Raw genomic sequence first — 21,588 nt, forward strand, 5'->3', positions numbered from 1 at the left:
GTCTCATTTCACTGAGTTAGGAATTCAGCTCCTGGAATAGCAACCCAGCGAGACCAGCCAGCGGTTCGTGGTAGATCTGTATCGGAGGTCGATAGAAAGTTCTGAAATATTCTCAAATGATAAATGCTATAGAGAATATTTACAGAATCGAGATGAAAATGTTCACCGGCGGTTTGTTTTCCTCCCACCCCCATCTGCCCATCAACTGACTCCATTCTTCAACTTGACATCATCCTTTCGAGAAGAAGAGGAGGAGACGGAGGAGGAGGAGGAGAAGGAGGAGGAGGAAGAACAAAAAAAAGTCATTGGAAGAGGAGGCAGAGTCGAGCTGCTTTCAGAAGGCTGAGATGGAGAAAGTGACGGCAGTTAGAACTTGGCCACTAGTGAGATGAAATTCTGGGAGGAGACGCTGGAGCACTGCGGGGTACCACAGCCGAAGCGACGCCTGAGATTGGAGCGCCTGGCAAACAATCTCTCTGGATCCTGCTCTCCTGCACAGCCAAAGGATGAGAGGGGACGACTTTCACTGTAGTTGCCAGGGATGTCAGTGCGCCACAGGAAAGTGTCCACCTCCAGCATGTCCAATGTTATGTTATTCCTGATGCTCTGCAAGGTAGGAACCCCTCTATGTTGCCGTTCCTTGGGGTTTATGTGAAAACTTTAAGGCACTTAAAATGACTTCCAGCTATTTTAATATTCAAGATTTAATATTGCTTGTTCAAAAATGGATTCAAAATGAACCTACAAACTTTGTTCTCTTTTCTTAAACGCACTTTGGTTACGTATGCGTCTGGGGAAGTAACGTATGCATCAGAAATGTAACTTTGTAAAAAACAAAAATAATGTTTAAACGTAGCTTGAAACTGTTCTGTTATGAGCATGCCAAACTATTAACAGAGTAAAAAGGAAAGTCACACTGTATTAAATATTTCATGAGGTAATTTCATTCTAGCTGTGAAGCAAACAAATACAAGCATGACATAACAAACTTGCAACCTTCTGCCTGCAAGCTAAAGCCTCCATAAACCTATATTTTTAGACAAAAACAGAACTGATGACAAATGTTTGTTTCAGTGGAGGGACAGGATTAAAAAAGAATATTCATTTAATTACATTATATTATGTTATATATATATATATATATATATATATATATATATATATATATATATATATATATATATATATATATATATATATATATATATATATATATATGAATCAGTACAGCACTACTTTTGTGTTTCTAATGTGAGATTTCTTTAAATAAAATTTCCAAATCACCTCATGTTTTGGGTATGACATCACATTGCATAATCTGGATTATTTGCATCATTCAATGACCTGAATTGATCACAATTGACTGGTTAAAGTCCCAGCCAGGTTTCTATATGTGCGAGTAAGTGTGATGCTTTTAAACACTCAGTTATGCTCCATTCAAAACAAGCGCCCAAAGCAGTGCTGCTTGTCAGCTTCACTACACATCTGGGGTCGCCTGACGTGCTCAGGATTATTCAAGTGGCAACAGATTTTTTCTCCCCACTGACCTGGGGATGCTCACCTCCATTATCAGGAGCAGTTTTTTGACCGAGGTGCGCCCAGGTGAATCTCTTTTTGCCGTCGGTCTGGCTCTACTTTTCTCCTGGCACTATCACAGGTGTTGCTGCACAGCTTGTTTGACCTCCTCTTATCAGACAATATCATCGGGGATTTGAATCCTGCCCCGCCAAGTTCGGGAATCATTGAGAAGAAGCTCTGGAGTAATCCAGGGAGATCATTAAATCCTATTTAGAGTTGAATCAATAAGTGAGGTGTCGCTTTTAATCGTGCCATGGCCGAAGTAATGATCTCATAGTTGCTGTGAATGCTCATGAAGCGCATTTCGATCTCCAGGCTTATATCCAGGGGCACAGGGCATTTTTTAAATCTATTCGATGATGGCGGAATATTGTTTCCCTCTGCTTAACAAGTGAGACGCCGACCATAAGCTGAACATATTTTTAGTATGAGGAAATGGAATAGAAAAATGAACCTTTGAAATTTGAAATAAACAGAAGATCAATAGCAAACAGCGAATTCCCTTTGGAGAACATCTACTGCCGTCTATCCTGCTATGGGCTGAATCCAACCCACAACATCTCCCGGCTCTCCTCTCCTTGTTTATCTGCTGAGCACTTGTTTGTATCGGCAGCAAGCAGGCATCTACATGGTTGAGTGAACAGGCAGCACGCCTCACACCAAGATCTCTGCTCAGGTGTAGGAAAGCCCGGCTGCTACCACTGGAAGCAATTACAGGCCATTGTTATGGATCGGGAAGCGGAGGCTTCTTGAGAAGAATGGCTTGCTCACAATGTGCACCTATTGAGCAGCAATAATTTGAGAGGGGAGTCATCTTGATAACGGTGCAGGACAGATTTAACATGATAGAAAATGTAGCAGGATCAGATCAGAAGCTAGCTAAAATGTTTGGACCTGCAGATGCTGACGTTTGGTTTAGAGCATGAGTTTAGAGAAACTTCTCTGAGGTTTGAAGAAAACCATGTTGTTGGGCTTATGTTCTGTGAAACATTATGCACTGAGACTGTAGTTTCCTCTTTCAAGGTTAGCAGCTACTGTTAAACTAATATAAAGCAGTTGTTAACAGAGTTCTCCCCAGAAATTCATCGAAGAAGACAAGACAGCAGAGGGCATCACACAGCCTTACAACACTCGCCATGACATTTTAAAGACTCATTCAAATGTGCAGTGCTGCTCACAGTGAGTCCACTATTGAAAAAGGCATGGCATTCTCATAGAGATTTAATGGTGGGGAATGAAGGTTTTGACGGCAATAAAATGTTCTTGACCCACCGAAGAAATCAAACAGGTCCTGGTTTCACAAAGAGTGTAGTGGCTCGTGAGCTAAAGGAGCACCCTTTGAGGAGATATATTTTTAGTCATGTCTGTTGGCACATGAAACCCAGTGACCCGCAGAAGAACCGTTTTTCTCTCGAGAGGTGTTTGGATGGCGCAGAAGCTGCTGTGCCGCCAGGCTACAAACATGCTGCTAGTATCCAATAATTCACCCCAGGATACGCACATCAACCAGAGGACTCTCTGGACTTCCATCAGGCCACAACAGAAGAGAGGCAGCTGCTGAAATATACAGTACGTCAGAAGGGCGCATGGTAACATGCTCAAGGCTTAAAAAATATATCTTATGAGAGTAAATATTCGATCCTTTACTTTCTGAGGTGGCATGTTTATCAGCGCACTGTCTACTGGAGAGCTTTCCAGGGTGTCCCTCACCTATGGCCGAATCAATGGCAGTCATTTTGTCTTTGCTTCATTATGGTGCCATGTGTTTTTTAACTCCCAAAACACACAGCTTTCCTCCTCATCCTAATATTTACCCCCCAAAATTTCCCGATATGTGTCTCCTCATAGCACATAACCCTTTCTGGGAATACATATGTAAATATGTTTTGGATTTCAGCGTGTTCTTGTGCTCACTCTCCCCCAAGGTCTTCACATCGAAAATAATGGCTACAGAAATTTTGGTTTGCATGTATCTACATCTGTTTTTAAAGCACCTTCAAAAAAGAAAAGAATCTTTTTCTTCAGCAACCTTTTAACCCCAGGCAAGTGGATATATTTTATTCAAGCAATGGCTGGAAGTAATTTATTTTTGATGGAAAGACCTCCACGTCAGTAAATAAAACATCACAATGTAAAGGCAAGATGCATTAAATTATAAATTTACAATTTACAATCGGGATGTTGAGTTTGGACATCTGTGCTCATGCAGACTCTCTCCAGGCAGAGCTGCATAGCAAAGTAGGAACTACACGCTAAGGGGCAGGTTAACGTTGAGCCCTGTTGGAGCATGGAGCCTGCATGGAGGGCAGGAAACACATGGGGTTTTATAGGTGTTTCCTGCTTTAGCAGTAAGGAACAGTGCATCAAATAATCTTTCTCTCATTTCTCTAGACTGGCCAGAGACAGAAACATCGGACATTTTGCGGGAAAATGGTAAACACCGTCTACAGGGATGAGGAAAAGGGAATCCAGGACAAGGAGAGTAAGGAGGAGAGCATCTTGGCCATGTTGGGCATCATTGGGACCATTCTCAACCTGGTGGTCATCATCTTCGTCTACATTTACACAACGCTGTAGGCCAGATCATTCGAGTGCTGAGCACCACCTGACCTGTTTTGATGAACCCTGCGTGGGAGGATGATAACAAAGAGACTTTCCAAAAGACATGCAGGACTTGAAACTTTGAAGTCCGCGTGGCTTCTATCATGCATGTCTTCAGACAACAGGATTTGCTCATTTTTATTTCAACAAAACATTTGAGCGAACAATGGAGGCCAAGGCTAAAAACAAACAAACAAACAATCTGCTTGGGTTGCACGCAGAAATGCAACGTGCTAGTTCGATGGGTGACAACTCGGATATCTTGGTGAAATGTTTCAAGGGACAAGAGTGAAATAATTCTGCTTCTTTGCTACACAGAACTGAATCCCCATTCTGTTTATGACTTGGATCGCTGTCGTTGAAGTTACTCTTAGCGAAGATATGTCTATCTCAACATCGCGCCAGCTGCGTATTTTGTGCAGTTAAAAATACCAGTCGGGAGGGCGTGACCTCCACGATGGAGACTTGTTTTCCACACCGCCCAGAAGAAAGGATTTCCTTAGCTCAAAGAAAACAATGAACCAGGCAATGCGATTCAATGATATTAGTGCATCTTCTTAAAGTTTTTTTGACAGAGAGGATCGACAGCCTTTTAACTGCAACATGTGTTCAGCTGTGGTTTGGAAGGATCACCGCTGGTGGAGCCTCATCTTGCTGAGTCACACTATCAGTGCAGTTCACTGTATTGAGTCAGCATTAGTGTGGTTGTTTTTCTGAGTTCAACACTTATTCACAGACTTTTAAAAATATTTTTTAAAGAAACTCACTCAAAAATGTCCTTTACAGCCTGCTCCCCTTTCCTCTTCCAATACATGCATCTGTGTTTTTCTTTTTTTGTTACTTAAACTTAAAACACTGAGGGTAAGATCAACCATGTCCTGAAGAGAATCCACGTGTCACACACACTCACTGATTTGAAGTAAATGTTTTATCAATTGCTCAGCACTTAAGTCTCACAAATCCATCAAATTTCACTTACTGGAACGGAGAGGTGTCATGAAACAGTGTTTTGAGAAGCCACTAAATGGCACTCTGCTTTATAATCTTGAACAACAATTTCAACAAAACCTCAACAAACTGAAACCAGATCCAGAACTGTCTGCCTTAAAAGCACGAGACAACCCGACGAAGTGAACATTGATCAGGTACTTCCTACTTTGTGAAAGGTATTAATTGTACAAATGTATTTTTTATTCTTCCTTCAGTGGAAAGTTTTATATGAATTTTTCCTATTGTAGTTTTTGAGTGAAACTGTCTGTTCTTTCGCTTGCTACTGTTTTTCTAAGAGAGTTCTCAGCACTGCTTTCTCTCTCTCTCAAAACAGAATTAGCTTAAACACAGGAACGAACATTTTTGTGCGTTCTATCAGAACAAACTATATCATGTTTTAGCTTTTGAGTAATATGGATTGGTTTGAAAGCAATGCCAGTCATTAACAAATAATTCAATTTCGATTTAACCTGACAGAATTTTGCATCTCCTACATGAAATTTACCCATAGAATCTTTCACATTCTCGTTTCAACTCATTAAACAGTGCATTTCTTTGACAATTATTCTAAGCAAAGGACCGTTTTAAATCAAATTAGTTAACTACTGGTGTTCGGTCCATATAAACTATATGATTTTTACAATGCACCTACATAATAAAACCTCTTATTGGCTCCAAATGGACTTTTATTAGATATGCACTCCACTTGAAAAGCTTTGCTTGTAGCAACCCAGGAGTACACGCTATGCAGAACATACACAAGAAACTGAAAATCCAGTGGACTCAACCATTGGCTCCATCCTATTGACAATGTTTAGGTTCCATTCTCAGACGCCCTGGCAGGAAAATTTTATGCTTAAAGGCTCTAAATAAAGTGAACTATATTTATTCTTAGATTTAGAGTTTGGGCATTTATAAGATGTACACTGTGTGTGTAATGGTCAAGTGACATCAAATCTTTTTCTTCATGTTGACGTGAGGTGCCAATTACATCGACTCCAGATTATGGGAAAAAAAATAATAAATAAATAAGATGTGCATTGTGTACAGAATGTAAGCATTATTGTGTTTGTTCATCTAAAATGTGGTTGATTCAGAAAGTGCCTGAGACTCAAGTGTCTCAACCTCACCAGTCAAGAAGAAGAGCGGAGACTGGACACTGCTTTTATAACGCAATTGGTTTGAATAAGGATTGCGTCGAAGAAATCGGAAAAAGCACAGAGACGTTTTCTACGAATGTATCCTGTCACGACGTAGCATTACCTGTTGGGTTCCATATACTTCCTTCCAATCTATGTAATCTGAATTTTTTAAAGTGTATGCAAGTTTTATTTGAAGGCACTGACATGTGGGTGATAAATGCAAGAGTGCAACTTTTTAATTTATTTGTGATAACTGATCCATAAATAAAACATTGGAAAATTACTATTTGACTTTGACTATATTTCCTTTCAGCGTTGGTTGTTTGGATGTGCTGAAGCCTCACCGCAGGTCCAAGCCGAACTAGGTTTTAGGTGGGGGGGCTTTCAAAAAGTGAGCTTTCTGATTTTATTGCGGCTAGCTGTTTCAGATGGTCATTTCCAACATCCATTCCAACATCATTGCCTCCGAGGATGTTTCAAACCCCTTGTGTGCTTGCTGGAGAAATCCAAGCTGATATCTTGGATTTCTCTCGACGGACTCAAGTCCGGGGTGGAAGCCCACTTCACTTGTGTTCACATCTCGGTCCCGGCAAATTTTGAGGCGGGAAGCGCCCTTAGCCCCCATTGTCTGGACGGAGCCGTCTGTCTGCGTTCATTTTGTTCGTATATCTGCACGTTTCAACAAAGATTACGGATACATGCCAAACAGAGCAGTACCGCTGGAAACCATGGAGGTGGTGTTGCTGCTACTACCCAATACAAAGCTCTTATGAGACACGATGAACACATAGCAATTTTTTCGTTCTCCAGTCACAATATATTTGACGGCATCACCTACTACCACCCCCTGCAATGCTGCCTCTGTTGGGCAAGAGGTACATTATCAATACTTCTTCCACAGTCACCATGTTTGTTTTGGAGTTTGTCACTGTCATTATTACACTTTATTCTGCGCCCCCTAGTGTATATATTGGGAGACCAATACATTCTGTACCAACATAAAGAATGCATGTGATCAGTGATGGTAACAGTGTTTGAAAAGGACCGGTACAATTCAGTACAAGGGCCTTTAATGCCTCAGAAACAGTGGCTTCGAACACACTTTACACGACAACCCTGGAGTCAATATATGCATGGCAAAATCGTGAGTGAAGAACATTCCACTGTTTATCCACGACTATATGATGTTGACATTTTCTAACGTAATGCCTTTTTGCAAGACAGGTATCCTGGCTCAATGTTAGCATCATTCCGGAGGCTTCAACTCGAGAGACAGAACTGAAAATGATTTGGGGAAAACTATTCACTCTCATGTACAAACAAAAGCACTGAAAACCTCTGTTGTAAACACAGAAACATTACTACAAGTTCGCACCCAAATATACTCATGTGGTACGTACGATTCATTATCCCAGTCCAAATCCCTTCCTCCAGTTTGACCAAGAGCTCTGAGAAAGCAGTTTGATAGAAACACGTCTTCTCTACTGGAATCTGACAGATGGATTGCCAACGAAACGCTGGCGATTGTGATGCAACACAGATAGATGATCCAAGCAAGCAGATCGTCCATGCAGACATTCCATCTCCATCTCGCTGAGCTGACATCGTTTTGATGGTTTCACAGAAAAGCTGCACAGGCGATTAACCATCCAGCACACCAGCCTCGCCGAATCAACACGACAGGCTCATTCTGGCGATGTCAGGCCGTCGCTATTGTTATTCAAAGGCAATGCAACCTGTGGTGGCAGCACTCATAAAAAATGGAATAGGAGAAAAAAATCAGATGGATATAAATAAAACACAAGGGAAGTCTTCTTCACGTAAAAGAGGCTGAAGGTCTGAGGAATTTAACAAGAACTCAAATATAAAATCCATTCTTTTTTTCAGCAAAATTACTTCACAGTTGGGGGCAAACCAACATGGGATGCTGTCATGGATTTAAACAACCTTGCCGTCAACAAATCCAAACCCGTCCCGAGCATTAAGAGCATGAAGGTTTTTAAGCAATGGAAAACTATAAATGATAAGTGTCCAAAATACTCACTCACTGGAGCATCAATCCCAAGATTTTGATCAGCTGATAGCCATCATACAACACACCCACCACCAATAGCAGCACCATTTCCGTCAGATCTATGCTAAACTGCGAGCATCTCGACCCTTTCCTGAAGTGCCAAAGCACCAGCACTTGTGTTTTGGGAATCTATCTATCCGCCTTATTCACCGACTGACTTCATCCTGACAAAAGGAAATGAGCTGATAATTCATGGCGTCCTATTGAGGGTCAAATTAAATTTGGAGGACATCTTAAAGATAGTTAAAAGCGTATATGTATCAAAGATAATGTGGTAGCTGTGGATCGCTCTTCAATTCACAGATGCCTCAGAATTGTAAGAGAAAAAACGGATTAGCATGCTGATATGCTAGAATTTTACCGCCTTAAGCAAGACGGGTTTATTGACAAAAAGCCGACCAGGTCAGAGTTTCAATGTCGCGACGTTCCGCCGCCGCCCTCTATTAAAGATCTGAGAGGATTTCCTAAGCAGACGTGTCCTAAATAGATTTCCCTGTCACAAAGGACGCCCACATCCAACTGTTAGTCTTTGCGTCTTGTCATGCATAAAAACAAATCCTGTGATCTGGGCCTGAAACATATCCTGATTAAAATGTAAAACTTCAGAAAGAAGTCAGGTTCAGCTTCACTGCAAGAGATTACAAATCAGTTTTTTTCTTATCCTTGCACACAGTTCTTGGAGTTTTGCTCCAAAAGTACTCGGTGAACTCACCAATGCAGCCACATGACGGCGAGTCTTATGAGGACAATTAAAATTCCACATTATGCCGGCACTGTTGCAAGGACTTCATTATTATTTCATTTTATTCTCAGTGCAGTAGAGTCTACCGAAATATAATTCTAAAACTACGCGGGAAACCAAAAAAATATAAAGGCAGACAGCACATGTTGCTCTTTACAGACCTTTTTTTTAAGGAGGAAGAGGGTGCTATCATCACTTTCACCCCTTATCTCGGATCACCTGCACAGTGAGACCCATTTTTTTAAGCTCAGTTTGAAGGTCTAAAAGTTCCAAGATCGGATCATTTTGCCGAGCCACATGCAGACTAATTAGCAGGCTATTTTCGAGTCTGACCTCATTAAATAGTTTGTCTACGAACAAACTTTTCCTTAACTTATAATCCAGTCTGATCTCCCCCAAGTACTTGCTGACTGCAAAGTCTTGGAGAGAGATTTGGGAGATCAGGCAGCGTCTAATCTCGCTCCGCTGACGGCTCTTCAGATAATATATGCCGCCTAAATTCAATGTCCGTATTGATACATTCGGATGATAAAACAGAAGCAGACAAGTGAGAACTGAATGATCAGAGTGAGCGGGTTTTAATTGGCGCCGAGTGCTCCTTCAGGACAGGAGGAGCTGAATCTGTCACTGACTGCTCAGCTGATCGACAGAAAGAGGAACACAATGCATCAGGGAAACATCTTGGGTTTTGCATTCATAATTCTGAGTGAGAGAAGCATATGAGCGTGAAAGCTGTGGGTCAAAGAGCGTGCGGGTGATTTGGTGAGAGATGAGAGCTGGTTAGCTTCCTGCAGTGGATCAGCGCTACAGAGAGTTTTGCTGCTACTGTACTTTTGATCCCAGCCCAGAGGAGAGCGTGAGGAGTGGATGGCTCCCGGGCCAAGAGATTCATGTACAGCCAGAGTTCAGACCTTGCTTTTCTCAAGGATTGCAGGAAACGTTTTTGTCTTTCAGTGACCTGCGGAATGCTTCAGTGTTTTGATGCAGATTTGACTCTTTACCCCAAACTGTGGTAAAGGCAGATTAAAGTTTTTTTTAACCAACAAATCCTTTTTTTTTACCTGCCCACACATCTTTTGTCAAGACCTCAGGGTCATGACTCAAATATAGAATCACATATGGTCTTAATCGTTTCCAACGTGCCCATCGTTGACAGGCATCTGCTTCCCACGTTTGTTTGGACCATATGTGTCATGATTCTGCTTGAGTCATGTTTTGTTTCTCCCGCCTTCCTTCCTGTTTGTGTGGCACACGATCACCCTCTAATCTCCTTTGTATAAAAACACCTGGACTCCAGCAACGTGTGCCAGATTGTCTCCTATTGTTCCTGTGGTAATTTGGTTCTCCTTGTTTGTTCTCTCTCTGTGCTCTAGTTTGTTCATTTTTGACTACTCTCTCTGAAACCCTGCTGCCTGAGTTAGAGTTTTAGTTCCTTCCTCTGTTTCCACGTGTTTCCTGGTTTGTTCTGTGATTTTACAATTTCTGTTCATGGTGTATTTGTCTCTCTGTTTCCAGATTTGAGTTTTTTTCATTTCTCCCGGTTCGGTGGCGCTTTCTGTTTGGACTCTTACTCGTGCTTGTGGACTTCTCCGGGTTTGAGGACGCTTTAATTTTGGAAATTCTGTTCTGATTTTCTTGTTAATGATTAAAATATTGTTTTTGACTCGCTCCTGCCTCCTGTGACTTTCACCACTGCACTTGAGTCCCACTCCACGTCTTGACTCGTAACAATATGGACTTGACGCCTTCACTACTCCCTAACTGTTCCACCCCTTTTCTGCTGACTCTGCAGTTCAAATGGTCCATGAGGGTAACCACGAGTTACACAAGTACAATGGGCCTCCTTTCAAAATGGCGCCCCCACGCCCCTTATGTTTACTTTAGCCCCGCCCCATTTGATATCCCCAGTAAATCATTTGATATACTGATTAGGTTGTATACTGGAGATATTTATTGGGGATGAATCAGAGTTTAGTTTGATATATAGCCGACGTAAAATGGTTTTATGAGATACACTCCTCCTCTACTGTGCATCACAGTAACCTCCCCACTTGAGAGCTAAAAACCGACGGCTTTCAGTGGATAATTCCATCAAATTCACAGAAGACCGAACAACAACTACATCACCCACGATGACTATTAATTCCTCGGCCTTGGAAGTGGTGACCTCCTGCCGCCAGACACCACTGTTCCACTGGATTCATTAATAACATAAACAGATACATATTTGGAACCTTTTTAATAACGCACACAATGCAAATAAGTCTTGAACAGTTGGTGGATATTAACACTGTTCACACACATCAGTTGTATCACATCTTTCATTAACTCTGGCTATACAGACTTGGTGACTCATTGACTCACAGCTACAATAAAGCTTTCTACAGCAAAGCCAACTTGCTACGGCACGACAGCGGTGCCAGGACTGGCACAATTTAATGGGGTCACAGTTGCTGCGCGCTGGACATCAACAGCCTCCAGCTGCACAGGCCGGTCAGCTGAACCACAGAAAGTGTTAAAAAATTGTGTGCCCTGTGATAAAAGCAAGTCTGAAGAGAAGGCACATGAAAACATGCATTACACTGTAATAAATAAGAGAAGCAATAAACAGACGCTCATTAGATTAGAGTATTACAGTTAGAAGACAAACACTGCCCTCTCCTGACGCTTTATTAGACTTTCAATTCAACCTAAAAAGGTCAGAGTGATCCAAACTTACATCTCACCAGATGCTTAAATGATAAAATTCTCTCCTGCAAATCACTCATTGGCATCCTTTAAAGGATGTTTGATTCAACCAAATCCATGGATGTGTTAAGTGTTCAATAGATCACATCATACTTCATGGTTCAAAACAACTCACATCAAGGAAAGGATGTTTTGGAGATCTCACAGTCCACACGTCTTCAAAATGTATCTGCTACTGACCTCTAGCTGGGGATGGGTGTAACACATGCAGCAATTTGGACTCAATTTAGTTGTATTGGATAAACAAAAGACACAAAAGTAAGATGAATAATCTAAACACTGCAGTTACCTTCTGATACGTGTAACTAGTATACTTTTTTAGTCTTTCGTCCATATAGAATGTGTACAAAAAGGGGCCTTAAATAGTCTGCATTTTGAAGTTGTGAATAAGAATGTTCACATTTTATGTCATGCATAAACTTGTTCTAATTCGTACGTCAGTGGTTAACTTATACAAGGGACATACAAGTCTTCCACCCAGTCTAATAGTGATGGTTCTATTTGTACTCATATGTTTTGCTTTATATTCTGAAACAGCAGTCAACATAAACTGTCGTAGAATGTAAAACCATCAGACGACACAAAACCAAATCTTAATGATTTGTTTTCTTACCTTCAGACAGACTTCATGTGTGTTATGTCGCAGAAGCAGGACGCTTTGCTGAGGCCAGAGGTGTTTCAGCCTGTGCAGTATGAAATAATGCAACTCAGAAGAGATACTTCCTGCTGCTCATGAGTCGCCAGTCTTATTTCAATAAACACAACAAATAAAGAACCCAAAATATTTTGTTGGAATTCAAAATTAAACTCGTTTTAATTTTTTATGATGACCAAAATGATGACAAAATATCTAGTAGAATTATACACAGACTATTCTGGGAACCTTTAAATAGACAATAAAGTATACACGGAAACACTTTGTGTAAGCTAATAAAAAAAGAACAAAATCCCTGATACGCAACAACCAACAAACGAAGCTCCATTGAAGACTTAGCTATTTTTATAGCAAATACGCCAGAGCACCAAAACTTCATTTCAAGACACGTAAGCTAGTAAAATAATATCATAAACAATAGTTTCACACATCAACTTCACATGTAACGGGGAGTTTAACGCCATAAAACTCAGGGTCACGTGTCAAAACCTAAGACTAAAACCATGTCTCGCGTATGAATTACAATTACGCCATTAACTAAATAAAGATAACATATTTAAAACATATTCAGATTCTGTCAGAGGAAGGAAGTATGGTCATATATGTCAGTGGATATTTATCCGTAGCAATTTAGAAAAATGATTATATTGGAATTAAATTATTAAAATGCTGCAGAATGTCATTGTAAGTGTAGAAGAAAAGAGAAAAATCTCCTTGGAAAAATGTTGCTGAACGATATGAAAATATAATTCTTCATTTCTCTTTCCTTTTTCCCTTTCCTTTTTAACTGTATTTTCTTCAGCAAGGCCACAATGTGAACTTCAGCTAAATATAACTTGATAAATACGAACATTTATGAAGTTGTTTTAATCCAAAGATACTTTCTATATATGTGAGCTTCAATTATGAAAGAAAAATACCAAATTTTGAAGTTAATATAATAGAATGTGTGCAGGCTCTCTCCGGAGCATCACGTAAATTGTATTTATAAACCTATGAATGCTAAAATAGCAAAGTCCGTGTTGCAGTTTGAGATGTAACAAAGATCAAACCCTCCTCTTAAAATCTGGACGTTGGGGTGTGATGGTAAAGGATGTTTGTGAGGGATGAAATCTCTTTTGTGATTGAACACCCATTCATCACTCCCACAAAACATAGTGGGTGGGAACACAGCTGTCCGTCTTTGCAGGCAATCTTGCAGAAATTCACCTCAATCGACTGTTTTTCAACACACCATGCAGGTTATTGTTTAGTTTTTGTGAGAATTATGAACTTCAATAAACATACGATGAAGTGTTTTACGAGACGTACACACTAACTCAGGCAGTAAACACACCTGACCAATTTCTTAATGTGTTTACGAACAGACACCCTTGTCGTCTCCCCCACCTACTCCTTAAATGTTCGATAAAATACCAGGCTGACAAGAAATACGATTGTTTGAGTCAGGGATTTTTAGACGTTGGAGTCAGCTGACAAGATAGCAGGGGACAAGTGCTCCATTAAGTTAGCTTGAATATGTCACCTTCTGGGGATGAAGGGCTAATGTAGCGCATCCTCTTGTTCACATGAATCTTTTATAGTCATTAATTGCAGCGACTTCACAATATCACGTAACCGCCTGCCCGGATCTACTGTGGAACTTTATTTTTTAACCCACTTATCTCTTCATTCGGAACAGTTTTGTCTAAGTGGACCAATTTCCTCTCTTTAGCTGGCTGGGATTTTTGTCCCTTTTAAATCGTCTCCCTCTGGGGAGACATACGAATTCAACTTTTAAGTGGACAACACATTGAAATAAATTTTCCACCCTGTTGAGTCATCAAGGACAGAGCTACCATAAAAAACTTTGTTCAAAAGAACCCAATATTTTGAGGATTTAAATCCCAAAAATGCAAGCACTGTTCTGCGAGCAGAAGAGGCGTCATTCTAGTTTCCCCCTCAAATGTTGTGACCTATATTGAGAAAGATCTCAACGTCAATTCCTGACACACACACTGCCACTCAGAGCTGATAGTCAACATCGCTGAGCCCGCATTTTTGAGGCGTGACCTTGGCCTCCATCCATCATCCACGCCGCGCTTGCACATGCTGTGGCTTGAGGGAGCACAAATGTTTGTGTCCAAAAGGGACAGGAGGTGTGACCTTTTCTTAAAGCTATCATTTAATAAACTCTGGCAGGCTTTTTGAGGCCACTTACCATTCATCAGGTCTATGAGATTAGGCCTTCCTGTCAGACAACAAGGTGAGTGAATCATTTAGCCAGGACAGCAGCCGACTCAAAACAGAGGGCAAATTCAGACAGATAATCGCTATGGACCTCGAAGATGAGCTGTAGACCATTCGTGTGTTTGGCAGTGAGCTGAATGGAGGAGAGTGTTGGAGTCATGTTCTCCGACATGGCAAGCTTTACCTAAGCAAGGAGTGAAGTTCCATTGAGGGCTCAACAGCCACCTGGTTCATCCCAAAATACTTCATATTTTATTTTATTTTTTCACTTTTAAAAGGTTGTGCTCTTCTCCTGGGCAACATCCCGAGACGCTCCCAGGCCACTGAAGAGATGTGACCCCTCCACCTGGTCCAGGGTCGACCCCTCCGTCTCCTCCCAGCTGGCCGTGCCTGAAACACCTCTCAACACGGAGAAGTAGCGGCTCTACTCCGAGTCTCTCCTGGGTGACAGAACTTCTCACCTTATCTGAAATCGAAGAAAACTAATTTCAGCTGTTTGTATCCGGGGATTGTACACTTTTCCTGTGAATCAGTCTGTCATCCTCTATCATATTTCATACTTCATTTACTTATAGGCGTTACTCTTGGTATTTTTGAAAGGTACAAAGTTTAGTTTTACGCAAAGGTAAAAAATAGAGGTGGTTGTATGGCTGTGGAATACCTGAGTGAATTCTTAAATTCATGAGAACAAAGACAAAACTGAGATTGAGGAAAAAGTGTTCAAGGTTATACGTGTTTGACAAGCACAAGAAAAGACATGACTGATCCATTAAACATACACACAAGCTCACACAAACACACACACATAGGCGGATCTTCTCAGACATCCACAACCCAGGATCAGCTTCAGGGAGTGAGTGCTGAGCCTGGTTGGTACAGTGACGTGTTTCATGCACCGCTGCAGCCGACACGAGAAGTGCATACCGGAAACAGGTCGACAAGGATAAAAGCAGGAGCACTGGACGCGGGGCACGCAACTGCTGCTAGCTTCCTCGCACCCGCCCGCCTTTGTCAAATTAAATATGGATCAATTACTGCCTTTCAGAAGCCTCGCAATTTAGGATCGAAGGTGGATACAAACCTCTTCATTCTGCGGGAGGGGAAAATACAGCATATTGAAATTTTCCTCTCTTCTATTTTGACTTATGCTAAGTGCTGCTAGCGAGACAAGCGCTAAATTGATGAAGTTACATTTGGATGAATAAATTAGCAAGTCAACTTGTAGCGGAATCCATTTACATCTAGATGAGATTACTGCTCTGACATACAAGCTCATTACTGCGCCGTGAGTCCTGCGCCAGACGTCATCGGCCAATTGCATCCTAACTCATTCACCACGGTGGGAACAATACGTACAGTAACGGGCCGACGTGATAAATCACATGGTGCAAACTATCAGCTGCATATTATAAGAGCTGAGATTTAGTTGCGGCATGGGAGCCCCGAGGTGCTAATAAATAAAGCATTGACGGAATTGGAAGGAGCCTGAAATAAGAGACTTCTGCCCCAAAATGTTGCTGTTTAGCAAGTGAGCTAATGAGTGTCAGCCAGTCATAATCTTCACACAAAAGACTTGACCATGTCCCATCAATTCACGAGGCTCCAAACTCTATTGGGTCCAACTGAAACTTTATTCAAAACACTTGCTGGATCTGGAGGAAAACCGGGGCTCAGTTCTGGAGCCGATATTAGTTAGCATTGCTAACTGTTTAGCATCCTGTTAACCATGAATTAAATAAAAATATACACAAGTAAACACAAATAAAAATGATGACTAATGACTTCTGGCGCTTTGTTAACCTGCGACTCGGCATCAGAGTCTGGATCAAATACGAGTGGATAATTTGATAGTGCAGCCATGTTTTAGTGAAACCTGTCGTTTCTTTCACAAAAAAGATACACACTGTGGTTATTATGGTGCCTTGGAAGCAGGAAGTCTGACATCACAGCTGAGTTCAGCACGTTCGACTGATTTAGATAAAGAAAAAAATAGAATATTTTTTTACTGTAGGTCTTGCTGTTGACACTCAGAGCAGCCATCTTGGATTGTGAATTCAGAGTGATGTCATCTTGGGAGTTAGTGCGGAGGACAACTGGAACGCAACATCTCTATAGCTTTGTGGCAACAACTGAGGGTAAAACAGTCAGGAAGCCATTTTTGTAGTTTCCATTCGTTTTTGAGTGAGGCAGCCATTTTCGGAAACTTGTGGATAGATATAACTTCCTGAATACAGACGATTACTGAAATAAAATGCAGCAAAGGGCCCTGTCATGTTCAAAAAAAAACTTTTTTGTGGTTAAACATCAGGAAAATGTTTCCATTGATCGACCTTCAGTGGACGCCTGACCGCAGGGAGCCTTCTGAGGAGGACATGGGTTGGTCCGGTCGAGCAGCATCTGATCAAAGGAAGAGTCTTTCCAGGTTTCTGGTTGTGGTCCAAAGGAGAGCAGCAGATCCTGCTGACACTCCATGTTGGCCTGGAGGTCCAAAATAATTGGTTCGCATTCCTACGCAGATGCAATTAGGCTCTCGCGGGGAAACCTGCCTCCCGCTCATGTGACGTCACGGCTCCAGAAATTAAGTCTGACCACTTCGTCTCTCTGTGAACAAGGAACATAACAATACAACATATGAAAAGAGAATTGTTGTTCTATTTCACGTACAGGCTGTTTTTGATCATCATATCTACAACAAGGACCTTGTAGCGGAAAGTACTTACTTTACAAGTTTCAGTTTCTCAGCAGCCTGAAAACAAGGCTTCAGAATTTCAATGAAATATTTTAAAGAAGACCAGTAGTAAATTTTATTATTTTTATTTTATTGCCTGCATAATTCTTCAGGGCAAAGCCTCAAAATATTATTTTTTCCTTCCGCTTTTGACCGAGTACTTGAAGACATGTGAAAAACACAGGAAACACAGTCAAGGTTAGGAGTGAGATTCCCTCATGTGTGGTCCTTAGATGTTCTCCTCATGAGTTGGAGGGAGAGAAAACCTCAGACTCCAGATGAGTGGCGAGTGCTGTGAGGGGTTGTCTGTCTATAGGTGTCCTGTGAAGACCTGTATACGCTGCGCTTGGTATAGCTGGCGCCGGTTCCCCAACCCTTGACTTTTCCACTGTATGATATCAGTCATCTCTTTTTTTCCTTTGCAACTGTATGACCTTGACAATGTTGAATTCCTATATTGTAACTACAATGTCCAAGTGTTATTTCTGTACCTCTCTGTGCACTCTCGAGACACTGTGCTCTCAACAACCAATTTAAAAGTCAGTTATTGGACCAGTGAATAAAAGGTTTCTCCTCAGCTGGAGTTACAGTGAAACCACTGTCATCGCTCAATTGCAGAAACAATTTCACCATACGCAGAGCGGAACAAAGCAAATCAGGAATGTCAGAACCGAATCATCATCTTTGTCATCTTTTGAGCGTCCAATCCCCATTAATGACATTTTGCTTTTCACAGTCCTATCAACGTGTTGCATCAATCCAGCCGCACATTACAATGCAGCACCACAGTGTTTAAGCCGGGTTTGCAGGTTTCATCAGCTGCAGGCTTATGATCGCAGACGTGATAAACACAACAAAACACTTGTCCACAGAGTTGAAGCCTATAAAGCCTGACAGTACGGGGAAGCTGGCTGAGTGTTGTCTTTACCACAATGATCATCTTCTAATTTAGGTTTCCTCTTCAGTCCAACACAGTCTTTCACTCAGAAACTTTTGTTGGAACAAATATTTGTGAATAATTCCTGGAGCCAGGGTTTACAGAGCATTGTTTAGTGGGAGTCACACAGTTTCCCTCCATGAAATACAAAGATTAAGGTATAAGCAGGTTCTCCACTACATCAATGTCATATGTCTGGGTTGGAAATTTGAGGAGAGCAACAATGTTGTCGATAACAGAACCAGGTCCATCACACATCACGCTCCACCAGGACATTCTCCTTCATGTGGCAGCCTCCCTGAACCATCCTGGTCTTCAAAGGTCCTGCCATATATAGGACAGTGTCCCTTCTCTTTTAAGGTCTTTGTGTTCGTGACAAACTTACTATTCATTTTCAACCAAACATATCCTACTCTTAATGCTTCAATACCATTTTTGCTTCATATCCAGTCAATGTCGCTTTGTTCGATGGATTCTGGGTTCGGTACCTTGCGCTACTCCTGGTTTTTCCACCATTTTTGTGTTTGTATGTGTGTGTTCCTTTTTCAGCTACATTTGTGGGGACCAATACTTGAAAACAAACCTCCTCATGAGGACATTTTTAAACCTCAATTCGAGGATTTGAACTTCAAAATAACCGGGACATTATTGGTTTTAAGTTTGGTTCCGAGTCCTGGTGAAGGTTAGCCATGTGTTTTGGATGGTTAGGTTCAGGGTGAGAGGCTGGGGGAAGGGTTATTGAAATGGGAGGACCACATAGAGATAGTGATAGAAGTGTGTGTTATGCACAAAATATTTATTCTTGTCTTCTTCCATCGACCAAGTCATATTTACATAAACAAATAACCTTTTATTGTCGCAGTATTCCGGAGACAGACTCATTTGAGAAAAGCGAGCATTAGCTATAATAATTAATGATAAGCCAAGCGAATGGTGCGTGCAAATTGTGCAAGTCTGATCATGATCTACAAATTATATCAGAAAACTTGGGCTGGAAAAAGAGCTGATCCACAATATTCTTTAATAAGCGGAATGTTTATGGGCTTGTAGAGTTAAATTATACAGTTAGTGTGTTTTTCATGTGTGTGTTCCACACTGCTACACGTCCGCTCTCAGATCAAAGAGAGAAAAAGCCTGCAGCGGGAAGTGAACGCATCGACACGTATGGGAGGAGGGAACAACACTAGCCGGGGAAAGGTAAAGGTTCTACAGGGAAATCTAAAGGAGGGGCCTCCAGGCGAATGTAAGACCCCCGTTATCAGTGATCCAAGAACTCAGTCAAGCATAAGGACTACACAAACACACTGCAGCACTCCTCAAGGATGAAGCTAGATAACGCCGTAATAATATTTGTTACGAGCCGATGACATCAAGTTGGACTGTCATGACGGATTATGACTGCTATATTACATCTAGACTAGAACCAGGTCAGGTCTGACAGTGTTGTGGGTAATATGCAACGATAAGGTGAATGAGTTCTTCAAAGTTCTTCTGAATTCGGTTGAGCAAACACCAGGGCTCTCTCTCTGGATAGCTTTCTTGCTTATAAATATAACAGGGATGATCTGCCTTTACTCACAGTGTCACTCTGCTCCTCTTCCTCAGAGGAAGAGTGAGTTGACCCGTGAATGTGTTCCAAAAGGGCGAGGGCTGGGAGTGGGCGCATCAGCACCTATCATCTCTCCCCTCCAGCTCTTCCATAAATGCGTTGCGACACTCTGCATGACCCGTCCATCACTCCGCACTAAGTCGTAACCTTCAGCCTCCCTCATGCTCCGAATCACATATTCAGGCAGCAGTCTGGAAAGTAAGAGGCAGAGAAGCGAAGGGGACTGGAAGCACAGAATAAGATGTGAAAGGTGAAGTCATGTTCTGCTGTTTGACCATGCAGGAGGAGGATTCTGTTTGGCAGGTACATGTCCCAGAGATGGCCAGTGCTTTTGGTTTACAGCTGGCAATAAGGACAGAGCAGCGCTGTTAGGGTCCTCGGGAGGCCAGATGATGGACACACTCTGTCGGATGTGTTAAATCAAAAAGGATAACGGTGTTACTGTGGTGCCCACCGTCCAAAATGCATTTTCCTGGATGATATCTACTGCACAATTCCCACGTGAATTAGGGTGATTTGGCGAGAGAGTAAATGGTAAGACTAAATGGTATTTTGGTTTGTCTTTTTTGTGTCCATGTTTTCAAAGCTGTTTTGGGGGTGGTGTGGGGTGCTCCAATTTAGGTCAGACCTGTGATCTATGGTTAGGAAATGTCTGTGCAACACTGCGAATTAAGTTTTTATTGCAGAAAATGTAGTGTTTTGCCAGGTAATGTAGCTCGGTCACAGTTATTGAGAGCGGCTGACTGGTTTCTCCCACATATTGTTAAGCGCAATGAGAGCTTTATATTGTGTAAATAGGGGAATAGCTATAAGTGAATCAATTGCTTTGACTGAAGTTTGCTGTGTATGTTATGACTAATGTTTGCTGATCAAAACGCTCTTATTCACACCAAAACAAAGTGAAAACAACAGATGAAATCTTACATTTGATCAAAGACAGAATTGGACCAAGAGGTTGATCTGTTTCACAACTTTAAGCAGGTGTGTTACTACTTAAGTTCATTTGGAGAAAAGGTACATTACAGAATTATTGTTAGTCATCCATATCTCAGTCTCAGTACTATTGTGAGAACATTGTGTTCCTTTTGAGTGGATTTGTTTTGGAGTCTAAACTGCGATGGCTTCCTTGTCTGTTTTTAGCTCTTCCTGTGATTCTTCTGAAAGGCAACTTACTTCTCTAAGGGGACCTTTGGAAAGGTTCACAGGTGAATTTGAAACACCATGTGGCTCTCCCACCGCGCCGTCTGTGGTCTCAGTGGTAGCCACCATCTGCTCCTCTGCTAGTCATAGTCTCTGCACATCGTGAAGGTTACATGATAGATAAGATGGATGGAGACATGTTTGTGGAGAAGGGCAGTAAAACCTGAGGGACATGAGGCTTGTAAAAAAAAATTTTAAATCCATGTAAGTATGTCAGTAACACAGAGCTCTTATCCATGAATGAGCAAAGTACATGTTTTGAATTCAAGTATCATCAGGTGTCACACAGTCGAGTCGGCAGCCTTAGAAGGAGTAGACCCAGGACAGCGCCCCCTGTTGGTGTCTCATAGGAACT

At 41.6% G+C, this 21,588-nt stretch overlaps 1 protein-coding gene across 1 annotated transcript; it reads left to right on the forward strand.

Annotated features, from left to right (window-relative positions):
- Positions 1–337: 337 nt before the first annotated feature.
- On the forward strand, positions 338–6,563 carry LOC128747587 (protein TUNAR-like). The gene is made up of 2 exons (XM_053845565.1): positions 338–613; positions 3,970–6,563. The coding sequence occupies exons 1-2, from the start codon at positions 542–544 to the stop codon at positions 4,153–4,155; spliced, it is 258 nt and encodes an 85-aa protein (XP_053701540.1). The 5' UTR covers positions 338–541; the 3' UTR covers positions 4,156–6,563.
- The last annotated feature ends 15,025 nt before the right edge of the window (positions 6,564–21,588 follow it).

The sequence above is a fragment of the Synchiropus splendidus genome, chromosome 16, assembly GCF_027744825.2.
Source record: "Synchiropus splendidus isolate RoL2022-P1 chromosome 16, RoL_Sspl_1.0, whole genome shotgun sequence".
NCBI classification, from domain to species: Eukaryota; Metazoa; Chordata; class Actinopteri; order Syngnathiformes; family Callionymidae; genus Synchiropus; species Synchiropus splendidus.